The sequence below is a fragment of the Eschrichtius robustus genome, chromosome 18 (genome assembly GCF_028021215.1).
Source record: "Eschrichtius robustus isolate mEscRob2 chromosome 18, mEscRob2.pri, whole genome shotgun sequence".
Lineage (NCBI taxonomy): Eukaryota > Metazoa > Chordata > Mammalia > Artiodactyla > Eschrichtiidae > Eschrichtius > Eschrichtius robustus.
In genome coordinates, this window is record NC_090841.1 from 18,565,395 (window position 1) to 18,579,802 (window position 14,408).

Below are 14,408 nucleotides of genomic sequence, written 5' to 3' on the forward strand. Positions count from 1 at the left end.
TAAGGGCACTGGTGACAGAAATGAGAATGGGCACAAGGTGATATGGTTAAACCTTTTCCACAGCTGGGTAGAAGCAGTGGTCTTGAAGTGGTATGGAGATAGACGCAACATTGATGCTGACACATGTGGAATATGGAAGCATCATTAATGATGATGAAGATAGCTAATATTCTTTTTTTTTTTTTTTGCTAATATTCTTTTGAGGGCTTTCTGTGCCATGCACTGTTGCCATTATAAACATTTAACATGAATTTGACTCATTTGTCGCAATAATCCTATGAGGCACTGTTATCATTTCATAGAGAAAGAAGCTGAGGTAGAGAGACCAGTAACATTCCCAGAGTGTCATCAGCTTTGCGCATGGGGGAGCCAGAATTTAACCCTAGACCGCCGACTCCAGAGCAAATGTTTCTAACCACTGTATTGTGCCATTGTAGGATAGTGCACTCATGTAATTTGTACAATATGTATTCAGTGTGTGTTGAATAATTTACATTAAACCTTAGAGGAAAATTGTTCAGTATAATTTTGGATGCTTTCTAATTTAGTGATAATTTTGTTGGATATTTTATGGAAGAAAATATAACCTAGAGCAGTGATTAAGACTGTGGTTCCTTGGGCCAGCAGCATCAACATCAGTATCGTCTGGGATCTTTTTTATTTTTTTAATTTATTTATTTATTGATTTTTGGCTGCGTTGGGTCTTCGTTGCTATGTGCGGGCTTTCTCTAGTTGCGGTGAGCGGGGGCTACTCTTCGTTGCGGTACGTGGGCTTCTCATTGCGGTGGCTTCTCTTGTTGCAGAACACGGGCTCTAGGCACATGGGTTTCAGTAGTTGTGGCACACGAGCTTAGTTGCTCCACAGCATGTGGGATCTTCCCAGACCAGGGCTCGAGCCTGAATCCCCTGCATTGGCAGGTGGATTCTTAACCACTGCGCCACCAGGGAAGTCCTCATCTGGGATCTTGTTTGAAACAAATTCTTAACCCTTACCCCAGACCTGCTGCTGAGAAATCTGGGAATGGAGCCCAGCAGTGTGTGTTTTAACAAAGCCAGTTTATTGTGATGCAGGCTAAAAATTTGAGAACTACTAACCCAGAGCAAAGTGTAGTATGAGAAGGTGAATGAGAGTTCGAATTAGACTGGAGTGATACTGAGATTATCAGTGTTTTCTGGATCACATTCTTAGGACTGAAATCTGATGGGGAATTATTAGCATTAGTTTACACTCTGCATGACTCCAGTTTGGTGTGTTGATGCTACTGGTCACAAGTGAGATGGGAGGCAAAATGTCAATGGACCACAGCTATTGACAACTCAAATGCATGGTTGTATATCAGTAGTGCTATTTTCTTTCCTTTAAACGTTTAAAAAATTTTGTAACATTTGATATACAAAAATAGATAATGTAGATAAAAGTTTTGAAGCAATAATAAAAGAAATATCCATGAATCCAGTACTCAATTTAAGAACTAGAACAAAAGCTATCTCTCTTGATTCCCATCCCTAGCTTCCTACCAGAAGTAATCCACGCCTAAGTAGTGACATTCTTGTTCAATTCTCCCGTCGCTGTACTGGCCATGGCAGGGCTGGGGAATTTGTACCCTGGGGGTTGGGCCTCTGTGTTGTAGTGAAAGTGCATGTGTGACTCCAAAGCCAGAGCATGTATGATTTAATTCCACATACAAAAGAAAAAAAAAACAAGTAAGCCACTGTCATAAATGTATGTAAATCATTACTTTGCTTTTCCAGATTTACCATATATGTCTGTATCCTGAAATAACATAGCATTTAATTTTGCTTGCTTGTTTTTTTATATGAAATATTCATACTGTATTTATAACAGGAAAAGATAAAAAATTTTTAACATTTCTGGATTCATTTGTGTAGCTGTAGTTCATTCTTCCTCATTGCTGAGTAATTATTGTCTCACAATTCATGTTTTCTTTTTAATGAACATTTGAGTTGTTTTCAAAATTTTTTGCCATTACAAACCAATGATGCCAGAAACCACTTATATATATCTCATGATGAGTATATGTAAGAGTTTCTGTAGGATTTATACCTTGGAGTAGAATTGTTGTGTACTTGGGTATCTTTCATCTTTACCATATTTTGCCAAATTTTCTCCCCAAAATGGTTGTACCAACTGACATCTCACCAGTTGCTCTACATCTTCATGAACACTCGGTGATGTTATACCTACTAATGTTTTGGCAATCTTGAGTGCAAAATGGTGTCTCACTTTGATCTTAATTTGTATCTTCTTGAGTAATGAGGTTGACCACCTTTTCATGTTGGCTATTATTGTTTTATCTTCTTTGAAATGCCTTTTCTTGTCTTTCTCCTGTCTTTTCTCAGTGATGTATGAGTACTTTGTATATTCCGAGTATTTATTAATTATTGTTCATGCTTCAAGTATTCTTCCGGTTTGGTTTCTTTTTTCACTTTCTGTGTGGCATCTTTCAAAGAACAGAAATTCTAAATTTTAATGAAGTTATTCTTCTGGTTTTAGCAGTTTTGTATTCTGCTTAAGAAATCTTTCTCCACTTAGGAATCGTAAAGATATTTTTCTTTAAACACTCACTGTTGCTTTTATAAATTTTCAAACCATCTGGAGTTGACTTTTCTGTATGGTGGTATAGTAGGTATCTGGTTTCTTTTTTTCCCCCACATGGATAATTATTTGGCTCAGGACCATTTATTGAATGGCCTGTCTTTTTCCCAGTGGTCTGCAATGCCATCTCTATCATATCAAGTGTCCATGTATGTTTGGGTTTATTTGAGGGATATCTTATATTGGTGAATTTATTTTCTACTTTAATATGTATATACTTTATAATATATCTTTAAAAGGTAGTAATTTTTAAAATTACAGCTAAACATAATTAATAGTAGTAACTTAGTATTAAATACCCAGTGTTCAGATTTCCCCAGCTGTCTTTTATATAACACACACGCACACGTGCTAATGTATGTATAAATCACATTATAGTTTGTTTGGATCAGTATCCAGATAAGGTCCACGTATTGTGGTTGGTTGATATGTCTCTTAAATCTCTGTCAATCTATAGGTTCCTACTCCATTTCCCAAGCCATTCCCCCTTCCCCTTTTGCCTTGTTGCTTGTTGTTGTTAGAGAAATGGGGTTGTTTTCCTGAATTTTGCTGATTGCAACCTCGTGATGTTTAGTATGTCCTGTTCTTTTTATTTCCTGTAAATTGGTTGTTAAACGTAAAGCCTTTGTACCCTTCCTTCCTTCTTTCCTTCCTTCTTTTTCTTTCTTTCCTTCCTTCCTCCCTCCCTCCCTTCCTTCCTTCTTTCCTCATTCCCTCCCTTCCCCAAGACTGATTTGTATGTGGTATTATATACTATAAAAAAACCAAACATTTTGAGATATAATTCACATACATATTCATATCTGCTCAATATGCTTATTTTTAGCATATTCATACTAAATATGAGTTGTGCAACCATCACCATATCCAATTTTAGAATGTTTTCATTACCACAAAAAGAAATGTTATGTCCTTTAGGAGTCATTCCCCATTCCCTCCTCCCCCCCCCAACTAATCTTCCTCCCTTCCTTCCTCCCTCCCTTCCTTCCCGTGCAGCTAGGCATGTGGAATCAGGGATCAAACCTGTGCCCCCTGCAGTGGAAGCGTGGAGCCCTAACCACTGGACCGCCAGGGAATTCCTTAATCTTTCTATCTCTATAGATTTGTCTATTCAGGACATTTATATAAATGGAATCATATAATATGTAGCCTTTTGTGACTGATTTCTTTCATTTAGCATAATGTTTTCAAGGTTCTTGCATGTTATTAGTATACGTTAGTACTTCATTCCTTTCTATTGCCGAATGATTTTCCATTGTATGGATAATACCACATTATATGTATCTATTCATCAGTTGATGGACATTTATTTCCACTTTTTGGCTATTGTGGATAGAGTTGCTATGAACATTCGTGTACAAGTTTTTGTGCAGGCATATGTTTTCATATTTCTTGGGTATATACTAGGAGTAGAGTTGCTAAATCATGTGGTGACTCAATGTTTAACCTTTTGAGGAACACCCAGACTGTTTTTCAGTAGCTACACCATTTTGCAATCCCACCAGCAGTGTATGAGAGTTCCAGTTTCTCCACATTCTCACCAGTACTTAGCTGTCTTCTTTATTTTATCCATTTTAATGGGTGTCTCGTGATTTTGATTTCTGTTTCTCTGATTGCTAATTATGTTGAACATCTTTTCATGTGCTTATTGACCATTTGTTTATCTTCTTTGGAGAACTGTCTATTCAGATCCTTTGTTCGTTTTAAAATTGTATTGTCTTATTATTGAATGGTAAGGGTCCATTTATGTCGTCTAGATACAAGTCCCTTATCAGATATATGATTTGCAAATCTTTTCTCATTCCATGGGTTGGCTTTTCACTTTCATGGGTAACATATAATTTTTATTAGGTGGTATATAATGTTGGGTTCTTTCTTTTTGTGATATTAGCAACCATTGATGAACATTGCCTAGATACATTAATTTGTTAACTGTTGTAAAGTGGTGGTATTTAAATTCTACAATTCCTTCTTTATAAGAATTCTGAGTTTGAAGTTAATGTTCCTTCAGCACATTGAAGATTATCATTTCACTGCCCTGGGGCCTCCATTGCTTTTCAGAAGTCAGCTTTGTCATAAATACCTTGAAACATGAATGAACCAGTTGTTGGCAAATTTAGTTTTTATTGTCCCAGAGCTATTGTTTTCTAACTGTATCACCACTCGACAGGCCAATTTTTTATCCTTATATAGTCTTCTACCTCCTTCTCCCCAAGTAAAATTTTTACATTTGCTTCAATTAGTGTATTTAGAAAAACAGACTGGGTAGCCGAAGGAACAAGTATATAAATATCTGTATTGTAGAGAATTTTAAAAACAGGCTTATTTAGGTATAGTTTATATATAGTATAATTTGCTCATTGTTAGTATAAAGTTTGATTTTTAGTAAATTTTTCAGTTGTGCAGGCATCACCAAAATCCAGTTTTAGAATACTTCCATCACCCCAAAAAGTTCCTTCCTGTCCTTTTCTGAAATTATTTATTTATTTTTGTTATAGAGAATCTTAACCTGGAGTTGTCAGAGGCTTTCTGATGGCTCTAAAACCACATGAAATTATATGTAAACAATATGTTCTATAGGGCCTGTGTTTTTAAAAGGGCAAAATTTTAATAAAGTGTCAATTATACAAATGCAGGCTTCTCTTGTTTTTAGGGTTGACTGGGGATATACAAATTACTGTGCTGAAAAGTTGCATAGGATAGTATGACTATGCTACCAACTGGATGCACATTTAGGTTCATAAATTTTTTTTAATTTTTATGGATTGCTTTTTCTTAAAGTTTAATTTTGTCATACACATATATAATTCATTTTCATACGGTTCTAAAGTCAAATGTAACCTAGTTTCCTTGAGCTCTCTACCTTATTTCCTCCCTATTCCCATATATTTATGTGTAAAATAGTTCTATGCAATCTATTTTATGTATTTCTTTCAGTATTTTTTTTTTTTTTTTAGAGAAGGCTTTGGGTCTTTTTTTTTTTTTTTTAATTTATTTTTGGCTGCATTGGGTCTTTGTTTCTCCACGCGGGCTTTCTCTAGTTGTGGCAAGCGGGGGCTACTCTTCATTGCGGCACATGGCCTTCTCATTTTGGTGGCTTCTCTTGTTGCCGAGCATGGGCTCTAGGTGCGTGGGCTCTAGGTGCGTGGGCTTCCGTACTTGTGGCACGTGGGCTCAGTAGTTGTGGCTTGTGGGCTCTAGAGCACAGGCTCAGTAGTTGTGGCACACGGGCTTAGTTGCTCTGCGGCATGTGGGATCTTCCCAGGCCAAGGCTTGAACCCGTGTCCCCTGCATTGGCAGGTGGATTCTAAACCACTCTGCCACCAGGGAAGCCCTTTCAGTATGTTTTTTGATATTTTAGAAGGTTTATATTTTTGTTATGGTGGTTAGTTAGCTTTATTTAGTCCCTTCTCTTTTAGTTATTATCTACTGCTTCCCTATTTTGTGCATTTTGGAAATTGGTAGTGACCTCTTCTTCGCCTCCTCCTCAGCATCTGATGTAAAATAGATCCTTTTTTTTTTTTTTTTTTTTTTTTTTTAGGTAAGAAGTGGATTTATTTAGAGAGAAACACACTCCCCAGACAGAGTGTGGGCCATCTCAGAAGGTGAGAAAGGCCGATCCTTTTTTTAGAAAGGTTTTTTTATAAAAAGATTTGCTTGTTTATTTATTTATTTTTGTGGCTGTGCTGCGCAGCTTGTGGGACCAGGGACTGAACCGTGCCCTCGGCAGTGAAAGCACTGAGTCCTAAACCACTGGACCGCCAGGGAGTTCCCTTTAAAAGTTTCTAAAAATTGACCTTTATTTTGAGATAATTGTAGAGTCACATGCAATTGTAAAACATAATACAGAGAGACCCTTTACTCAGTTCCCCCAATGGTAACATCTTGCAGCATTATAGTAAAATATTGATATTCATACAGTCAAGATATAAAACATTTCCATCACCACAGGGATCTCTCATGTTGCCATTTTGTAGCCATGCTCACTTCCTCCCATCCTGCCCCCTCCTCAGCCCCTGGCAACCACTAATCTCTTCTTCATTTCTACAATTTTGTTATTCCAAGAATGTTATATAAATGGAATCATATGGTATATAACCTTTTGGAATTGGCTTTTTTTCTCTTAGCGTAATTCCCTGGAGATTCATCCAAGCTGTCGCTTGTATCAATAGTTTATTCCTTTTTATTGTTGGATAGCATTCCGTGGTATGGATGTACCACAGTTTCTTTAAACTGCGAAGAATGTCTGGGTTCCAGGTTTGGGTTATTATGAATAAAGCTTGTATAAACATTTGGGTACAGGTTTCTTGTGAACATAAGTTTTCATTTTTCCGGAATAAATGTCCAGTAGTTGCTAAGTCCAATGTATTTGCATGTTTAGTTTTTTAAGAAATGATTTTCCAGGTATTGTTTTACATTCCCACCAGCAATGTAGGAGTTTCTCCACATCTTCCCCAGCATTTGTGTTGTCTCAGTTATTTAATTTAGCTGTTCTGATAGGTGTGTAGTAATAACTCATTTTGGTTTTAATTTGCATTTCCCTAATAGCTAATAATATTGAACATCTTTTCATATACTTATTTGCCATCTGTATGTCCTCTGATGAAATGTCTCTTCATTTCTTTGGCCTGTTTTCTAATTTAATTGATTGTGTATTTTAAGTTTGAGTAAGAGTTCTCTGTATATTCCAGATACCAGTCCTTTATCATATATATGTGGTTTGCAGATATTTTTTTTTCTGTCTCTAGCTTGTTTTTTCATCCTCTCCACATGGAAGCTTTCTCAGAGCAAAATGTTAACGTTTTGATGAGGTCCAGTTTACCAGTTATTCCTTTTGTGGATCATGCTTTTAGGGTCAAGTCTAAGAATTCTTTGCCTAGTTCTAGATCCTAAAGTTTCTTTCTTAATTTTCTTCTAAAAAATTAGTTTATAGTTTTACATTTAAACATGATTCATTTTGTGTTATTTTTTGTGTAAGGTATGAGTCTTAAGTTGAGGTTCATATATTGGTCTATCAATATCTACCTGAACAGCATCATTTGTTGAAGAGTCTAACTTTCCTCCATTGAACTGCTTTCATACCTTTGTCAAAAGTCAGCTGAGCATACTTGTGTAGGTCTGTTTTGTGTTCTCTATTCTATTCCATTGATCAGTGTATATATTTCTTCACCAATATCACACAAGTGTTTATTACTGTAGCTATATAATAAATCTTGGAGTTAGATAGACTGATTCCTCCCACTTTTTTTTTTTTCCTCAAAATTGTTTTAGCTATTCTAATTACTTTGGCTTTCTGTATAAACTTTAGTATTACTGGGATTTGAAAGCAGTTATGCTAAGTCTATATATCATTGTGAGGAAAATTGACATCAAGTTGAGTCTACCAATCCATGAACACAGTGAGTCTCTCCATTTTTTTTTAGATTCTTGAATTCCTTCATCAGTGTTGTATCATTTTCAACATCTATATCCTGTACATGTATTGTTAGGTTCGTACCTAAGTATTTATTTTTTTGAGAGATTATTAATGATATTGTTTGTATTTTTAATTTTGATGCCCATGTGTTCATTGCTAGTATATTGCTGGAGGAATCAGACTCCCTGCCTTCAGACTATACTACAAAGCTAAAGTAATCAAAACGGTACAGTACTGGCACAAACAGAAATATAGATCAATGAACAGGATAGAAAGCCCAGAAATGAACCCACACACCTATGGTCAATTAATCTTTGACAAAGGAGGCAAAAATATACAATGGAGTAAAGACAGTCTCTTCAATAAGTGGTGCTAGGACTTCCCTGGTGGTCCAGTGGGTAAGTCTCCGCTCTACCAACGCAGAGGGCCCGGGTTTGATCCCTGGTCGGGAAACTAGATCCCGCATGCATGCCACAACTAAGAGTCTGCATGCCGCAACTAAGAAGTCCGCATGCCACAACTAAAGATTCTGCACACCGCAACAAAGATGCTGTGTGCTGCAACTAAGACTCAGCACAGCCAAAATAAATAAATATTTTTTTAAAAAAGTGGTGCTGGGAAAACTGGACAGCTACATATAAAAGAATGAAATTAGAACGTTCTCTGTATTTTTAATTTTGATGCCCATGTGTTCATTGCTAGTCTATAGACATGCAAATTGATTTTTATATTTTTATCTTGTATCCTGTGACCTTGTTGAACTCACTTATCAGATCTACCATATGTGTGTGTGTATATATATCTGACGTCCAGAGGCATCTGCCTTGTCTTTTCTCTTCTCTTTTCTTTCTTTTTTTCTTTTTCTTTTTTTTGAAATCCATTAGTCTTTCTAATATATCATGGTATTGGTTTTTCTGGGTTGATTTCCCAGGTACAATGTGTGCTTTTTCAGTATTTCATTTCAAGTCTTTTAGTTTCAGGATATTTTTCCCTTTAATTATTATCTTTATTGTCACTTTAATTCTAATAATTTTCACCTTCATTTCTTTTTGATTAAAATTTTAGTTCTTTGCACATCCTGTATCTCTTAAGCATTACCTTTTGTGTTGTGTGATTGTTCTTGGTTAGGTTTCCTTTCTGAAATATTTTTTTATTTTATTTCAAATTCTTTCCTGATTTCTAGTACCTCATTACTGAGTTTTTCTAATTCTGATTATAATGTTCTTTCACATCTTCTATCATTCTCTAGGATATAATTTTTACATGTTTTGTTGGTACAGCTTTTTGGTAGTCTTTTAATGCATCATTCTGCTCCTTGTGTCTTATGGCATAGAATTTGACCCCAATCCTTTTATATTGTACACTTTATAATAGGTTTTCCTGAACTCTTTGGAGTGAGTGGTGGGTCAGGATAGCTTTTCTAGCTTTACCACTCTAGACCCCCTTCTTCTGTTTTTTTTTTTTTTAAGTGATTAAATAAAAAATATATATATATATATATTTATTTATTTATTTATCTTCCTATTTTCTGAGATCTGGCTCTTGTTTCACTAACCCACTTTTATCTGGATCCTCTCTTTACTTTGCCCCAATTGCGCATGTCTTGATCACTTGGAATTCTTTTTTTGTTTGTTTATAAATTTATTTATTGTTTCATTTATTTAATTTTTGGCTGCATTGGGTCTTCGCTGCTGCACGCGGGTTTTCTCTAGTTGCTGAGAGCGGGGGCTACTCTTTGTTGCAGTGAGCAGGCTTTTCTTTGCGGCAGTTTCTCTTGTTGCGGAGCACGGGCTCTAGGCGCACGTGCTTCAGTAGTTGTGGCTCGTGGGTGCTACAGCGCAGGCTCAGTAGTTGTGGCGCATGGGCTTACTTGCTCCGCGGCATGTGGGATCTTCCAGGACCAGGGCTCGAACCCATGTCCCCTGCATTGGCAGGCAGATTCTTAACCCCTGCGCCACCAGGGAAGCCCAGATCACTTGGAATTCTTTTCCTGGAAATTTCTTTTCAGTTATAGGGCTTTTTCCAGGTAGGGGGACTTCAGCCCCTTGTTTTTGAGTCTACTCTCGTCATATTTTACAATGTTAGCATGTGCAGAAGATCCCTTCCATTTGCAGATATTCTCAAATTGCCTTCTAAACTCTAGTGATTCATGATTTGGGGTTCTGCTCCCCTCAAGTCCTTCAGTTACCCAGTTACTTCTGCTCTTCTGTTTCCTTCTGCAGATATGCTGAGACCATGTGAGTCCTATAGTTGGTGATTTAACCAGATCCTTCTTGTACTTGAGAATTCGTGGGGTTACCTTGTCACCCAATCTTGTAGATTTTATCCATGGGGTTTTGATTTGGCTGTCCTGGTAACTTTTTTTTTTGGCCGTGGGGCATGTGGAATCTTATTTCCCCTACCAGGGATTGAACCTGCACTCCCTGCATTGGAAGCACAGAGTCTTAACCACTAGACCGCCAGGGAAGTCCCATCGAGAGGTTTTATTCAGGAGAACGGCAACACAGGTTTGCATTAAAAAAAAGAATGCTCTGGCTGCATTGTGGAAAACTGATTCAGTGCGTAGGAGGAGACTAGTTAGGAGACTAGTAGTGATCCGGCTGACATGTGACATGATGTTGGCTTAGTCTAGGATAGTGGCAATAAAGCTAGAAGGTTTGAATCCTATTTTGGTGACTCCATTAGATGTCAGAGAATGAGAGAGTGAGTAGACATGGATTATCTCCCAGGATGTGGGTTCTTGCAACTGTTTGGATGGTTGCACTGTTTCCTAATATTGGGAATATTCATGGAATCGTAGGGGGTGTTTTTTTTTGGGAGGGGAAGATGGGGGAGCAGGTGTGATATTTATAAGCAGCTGAGTTTGAGGCCTTACAATGATCTGTCCTCTAATCCTAAGCATACAGACGTGCACACACATTTTAATTCTTCAGCAAGCCTTTTCCTGACCCTCTGATCATGTCTCCTGATATAGAACTTTATTATTTACTTTCCTATCTTAACATTTAACAGACTCGTGTTACTGCTTATTATTACCATCTTTTTCCCTAGAACAGCTGCTGGCAAACTTTTTCTTAAAAGGAGAGAGAGTAAATATTGTAGGCTTTCTGGGCCAAGAGACAAAAATTAAGTTAATGTAGACACTTAATATCATTTATAATGTAACCACTTAAAAATATACGAACTATTCCTGTGGGGCCCTGCAAAAATAGACAACTTGCCAGAATTGGCCCATAGGCTGCAGTTTGCTCACCACAGTACTAGACTGTAATTGCTATACTTGCCTCCTAGTTGCAGGCATATTGCCCTGGAGCATTTTGGTTGAATTTAGTAAATTTTTGTCAAATGAGTGAATATTATACTTACAGATTTGAAGCCCAGGCGAGAGAGCTGAATAAAGATAGATATTTGGGAGTGGTCTTCAAACAGTAATTGAAGACATAAGAGTAGATGAGATCACTTGGGAAGAATGTAAGGGAGGAGAGGCCCTAAGAAGAAGCCTTTTTCTGTAACTTAAACAGAGAGGAGAATGAGTGATGACTAACTGAAAGGTACTTGTATCATAGATGGTAGTTAGTACCTGTTGCTAACTGACCTAAGCCATTTGGCCATTTACACTCATAGGTTCTTTTGGATGAATAGGAGGCCTTTAACTATATAGGTAGGTGAGGGCAATAGGTGGTTTTCCTTAGAAATTTTACTATCAGTGAGTTACGTTATTTTTTTTCTTTTTTCTTTTTTTTTTCTTTCTTTTTGGCCGCTCTGCGTGGCTTGTGGGATCTTAATTCCCCAACCAGGGATTGAACCTAGGCCCTTGGTAGTGAAAGTGCTGAGTCCTAACCACTGGACCGCCAGGGAATTCCCAGTGAGTTATATTATAATAAAATAATAAAACAAGCCTTAGACAGAATTTGCTACCCATACAAACATGTATTAGCAAGCAGTCACAAAAAGTCATATAGCTTGTTTTATGGGTTTAGCTCTTTTAGACTCTACTACCTTCTAATAAAACTTCAACTCTAAGCAGATATCAGAAAGATCTGACTAGGATTAGCGGACAGAATCCTCCAAGATGGGGTGGGACACAGGATCAAAAGGAAGCTTAGACTCAGAAACTTCTCTGAAGACAGATTGCAGGGCTTGTCAGATTCTTAAACCTCAAACAGGTAAGAATCAAGACACTTGTACAGTATTTCTAGTTAATCCATATATCTTGAACAATTCCAGTTCAGCAATATAAAATTATTTCCAACATCTCTTATGCTAATTAACAAACACATGTCTAAATTCAGATGTTGATATTCGAAACACTTACTAATTGGGAGCTAACCTCTGATTTGGCACTTCACATGCTAACTAACCCCCTGTGAAGTGTGGATTCCTAATTTAGAGTACTTCAGAAGTTAACTCATCACTTCTATCCAGGCTGAAGTAGTATTTTAATGGAAATTACAGTGTAGCAGTAACTTGATCATATTTTGGAGGGGATAGGTTGCCTGGGTCTTTTTGTTGTGTACTATCTTATAACAATTTGTAAACAATTAAATGTAGTAGTTATTGCAATGAAAATACTTTTTCTTCTCAGCTCTAGTAACAATTGGATTAGATGTTTATACAGGCAAATTTTGACAATTGGTGCAATTCTAATCTTCAAGTGAATAAAGACAGCTTTCTTTACAGAGTGATCAAGTAACACTTCATTAATATTGGTATTTGATTGCTCAATATTTATTACAGTTTGTATGATTAATTTATAAATAAAGCGTTCTCTGTATTGATAGTGTTGAAGCCTAAATGCAGAAACATATTAAATATAGAATTAGATTCAGGGCTCTTTCTTTGTACTGTTGAACCCTATTAGTGATAATAGTTTTATCAGTGCATCATTCCATCACATTAAATAAATGTTACTAATTTGAATTTTGTTAGGCAGTTTTGTTTATATTTAATATATATCTATATTTAAGCACGAGTTTATATCTAGGTTAATATTTCAATATATTTAACAAAGTTTGTAATTTGGGTTCCATGGGATATTTTTTCCCTGCAAAGAGATTAATTTATCACTGCAGTTTAAGAAAACTTGACAGAGATACCATAACAAAAGAATCATTAAATAAAATAATAGCATACTGCATCTAGCCGTATACTAAAATAATAATATACCATGACATGTAGCCTTTATTCTGAAAATGTAGCCATTTATCATATTTGTATGTGTAATAAAGTAATCCATTATATCACTATGTCAAGGGGAGAAGGGATAGCTAGTCATTTCACTAATTCCTGTTAAGACATTCCTGATAGAGCCTCTTAGTAAATTGTAGAAGGATACTTCTTTATCTTTTGATACAAAATATCTATCCCAAATTTATTTTCATTTTTATGCGATTTTAAGGCCATGACAGTGAGGCATTTACTTTTTTTAAACATGAATCGTTTGCAATAGAATACATTAGTTGCAAGAGAGGCCGCGATAATGAGAGGCCCGCGCACCGCGATGAAGAGTGGCCCCCACTTGCCGCAAACTAGAGAAAGACCTCCCACAGAGACGAAGACCCAACACAGCCATAAGTAAATAAATAAAATAAAAATAAAAACCCAAAGTTTAAAAAAAAAAAAGAACACATTAGTTGCAAGCATCAAAAATCGGCTCTGGCTGACTTAAGAGCAAAACCATAATTTATTAGAAGAATATGAGGTAGTTCAAAGAATGAGTTACGGACACCAGGTAACTAGGAACATAGCAAGTTCAGGATATAGGCATGGTTCACTACCTTGTCCAAATGCTTCCTTTGGAAATTAATACGCTTTTTTTTTTCTTTCCATTTTGCTCTAGGTTTAGAGTTATAGGGGAGAGTTCTGCTGGCTGAGTTTAAGCTCATGCCCTATTTTTGCTAGGAGAAAGTGAGATGCTTTAATAGATGGTTCCATCAAGACTGTACACAATAGAGAGTATATAATTCCCCATAGAAACCTGGGTGCAGTTAGGAAACGGGGATGGATCCTAGGCAGCCAAGCTCTACCTCCCACTCCCCACAAAACTAACCAACAGATACCCAGTAAAATGGACAGGAGTTTTGGCTTTTTAACCTCCTGTAGTTCATCATTTAAAGTCTAAAACTGATTAATCCTTAATCTTTAAAAATAGAATCTTAAACAAATTTAAATCTTAAATGCCAGAGACCTTAATTTCTGTACTAGCAGTATCAATATTTAGATACTTATGAAATTTTTGTTTTTCTTTTTAGACAATGCGAAGACACAGAAATGAAGTGACAGTTGAACTGCGAAAGGTAAGAGTGATTTGTGTTTAATAAAAAATAATTAGATTTTTTCTGATGTTAAAATTTTGTATAACTTGAATAATGAAGA

At 36.4% G+C, this 14,408-nt stretch overlaps 1 protein-coding gene across 2 annotated transcripts in view; it reads left to right on the top strand.

The window, feature by feature from the left end:
* Positions 1–14,408, top strand: part of KPNA3 (karyopherin subunit alpha 3) — a 119,047-nt gene that overhangs the window by 64,915 nt on the left and 39,724 nt on the right. For both annotated transcript variants that reach the window (XM_068527063.1, XM_068527062.1), the window contains exon 2: positions 14,285–14,329. In XM_068527063.1, coding sequence (XP_068383164.1) covers positions 14,288–14,329 — 42 coding nt within the window. In that variant the 5' untranslated portion in view covers positions 14,285–14,287. The remainder of the gene's footprint in view (positions 1–14,284; positions 14,330–14,408) is intronic.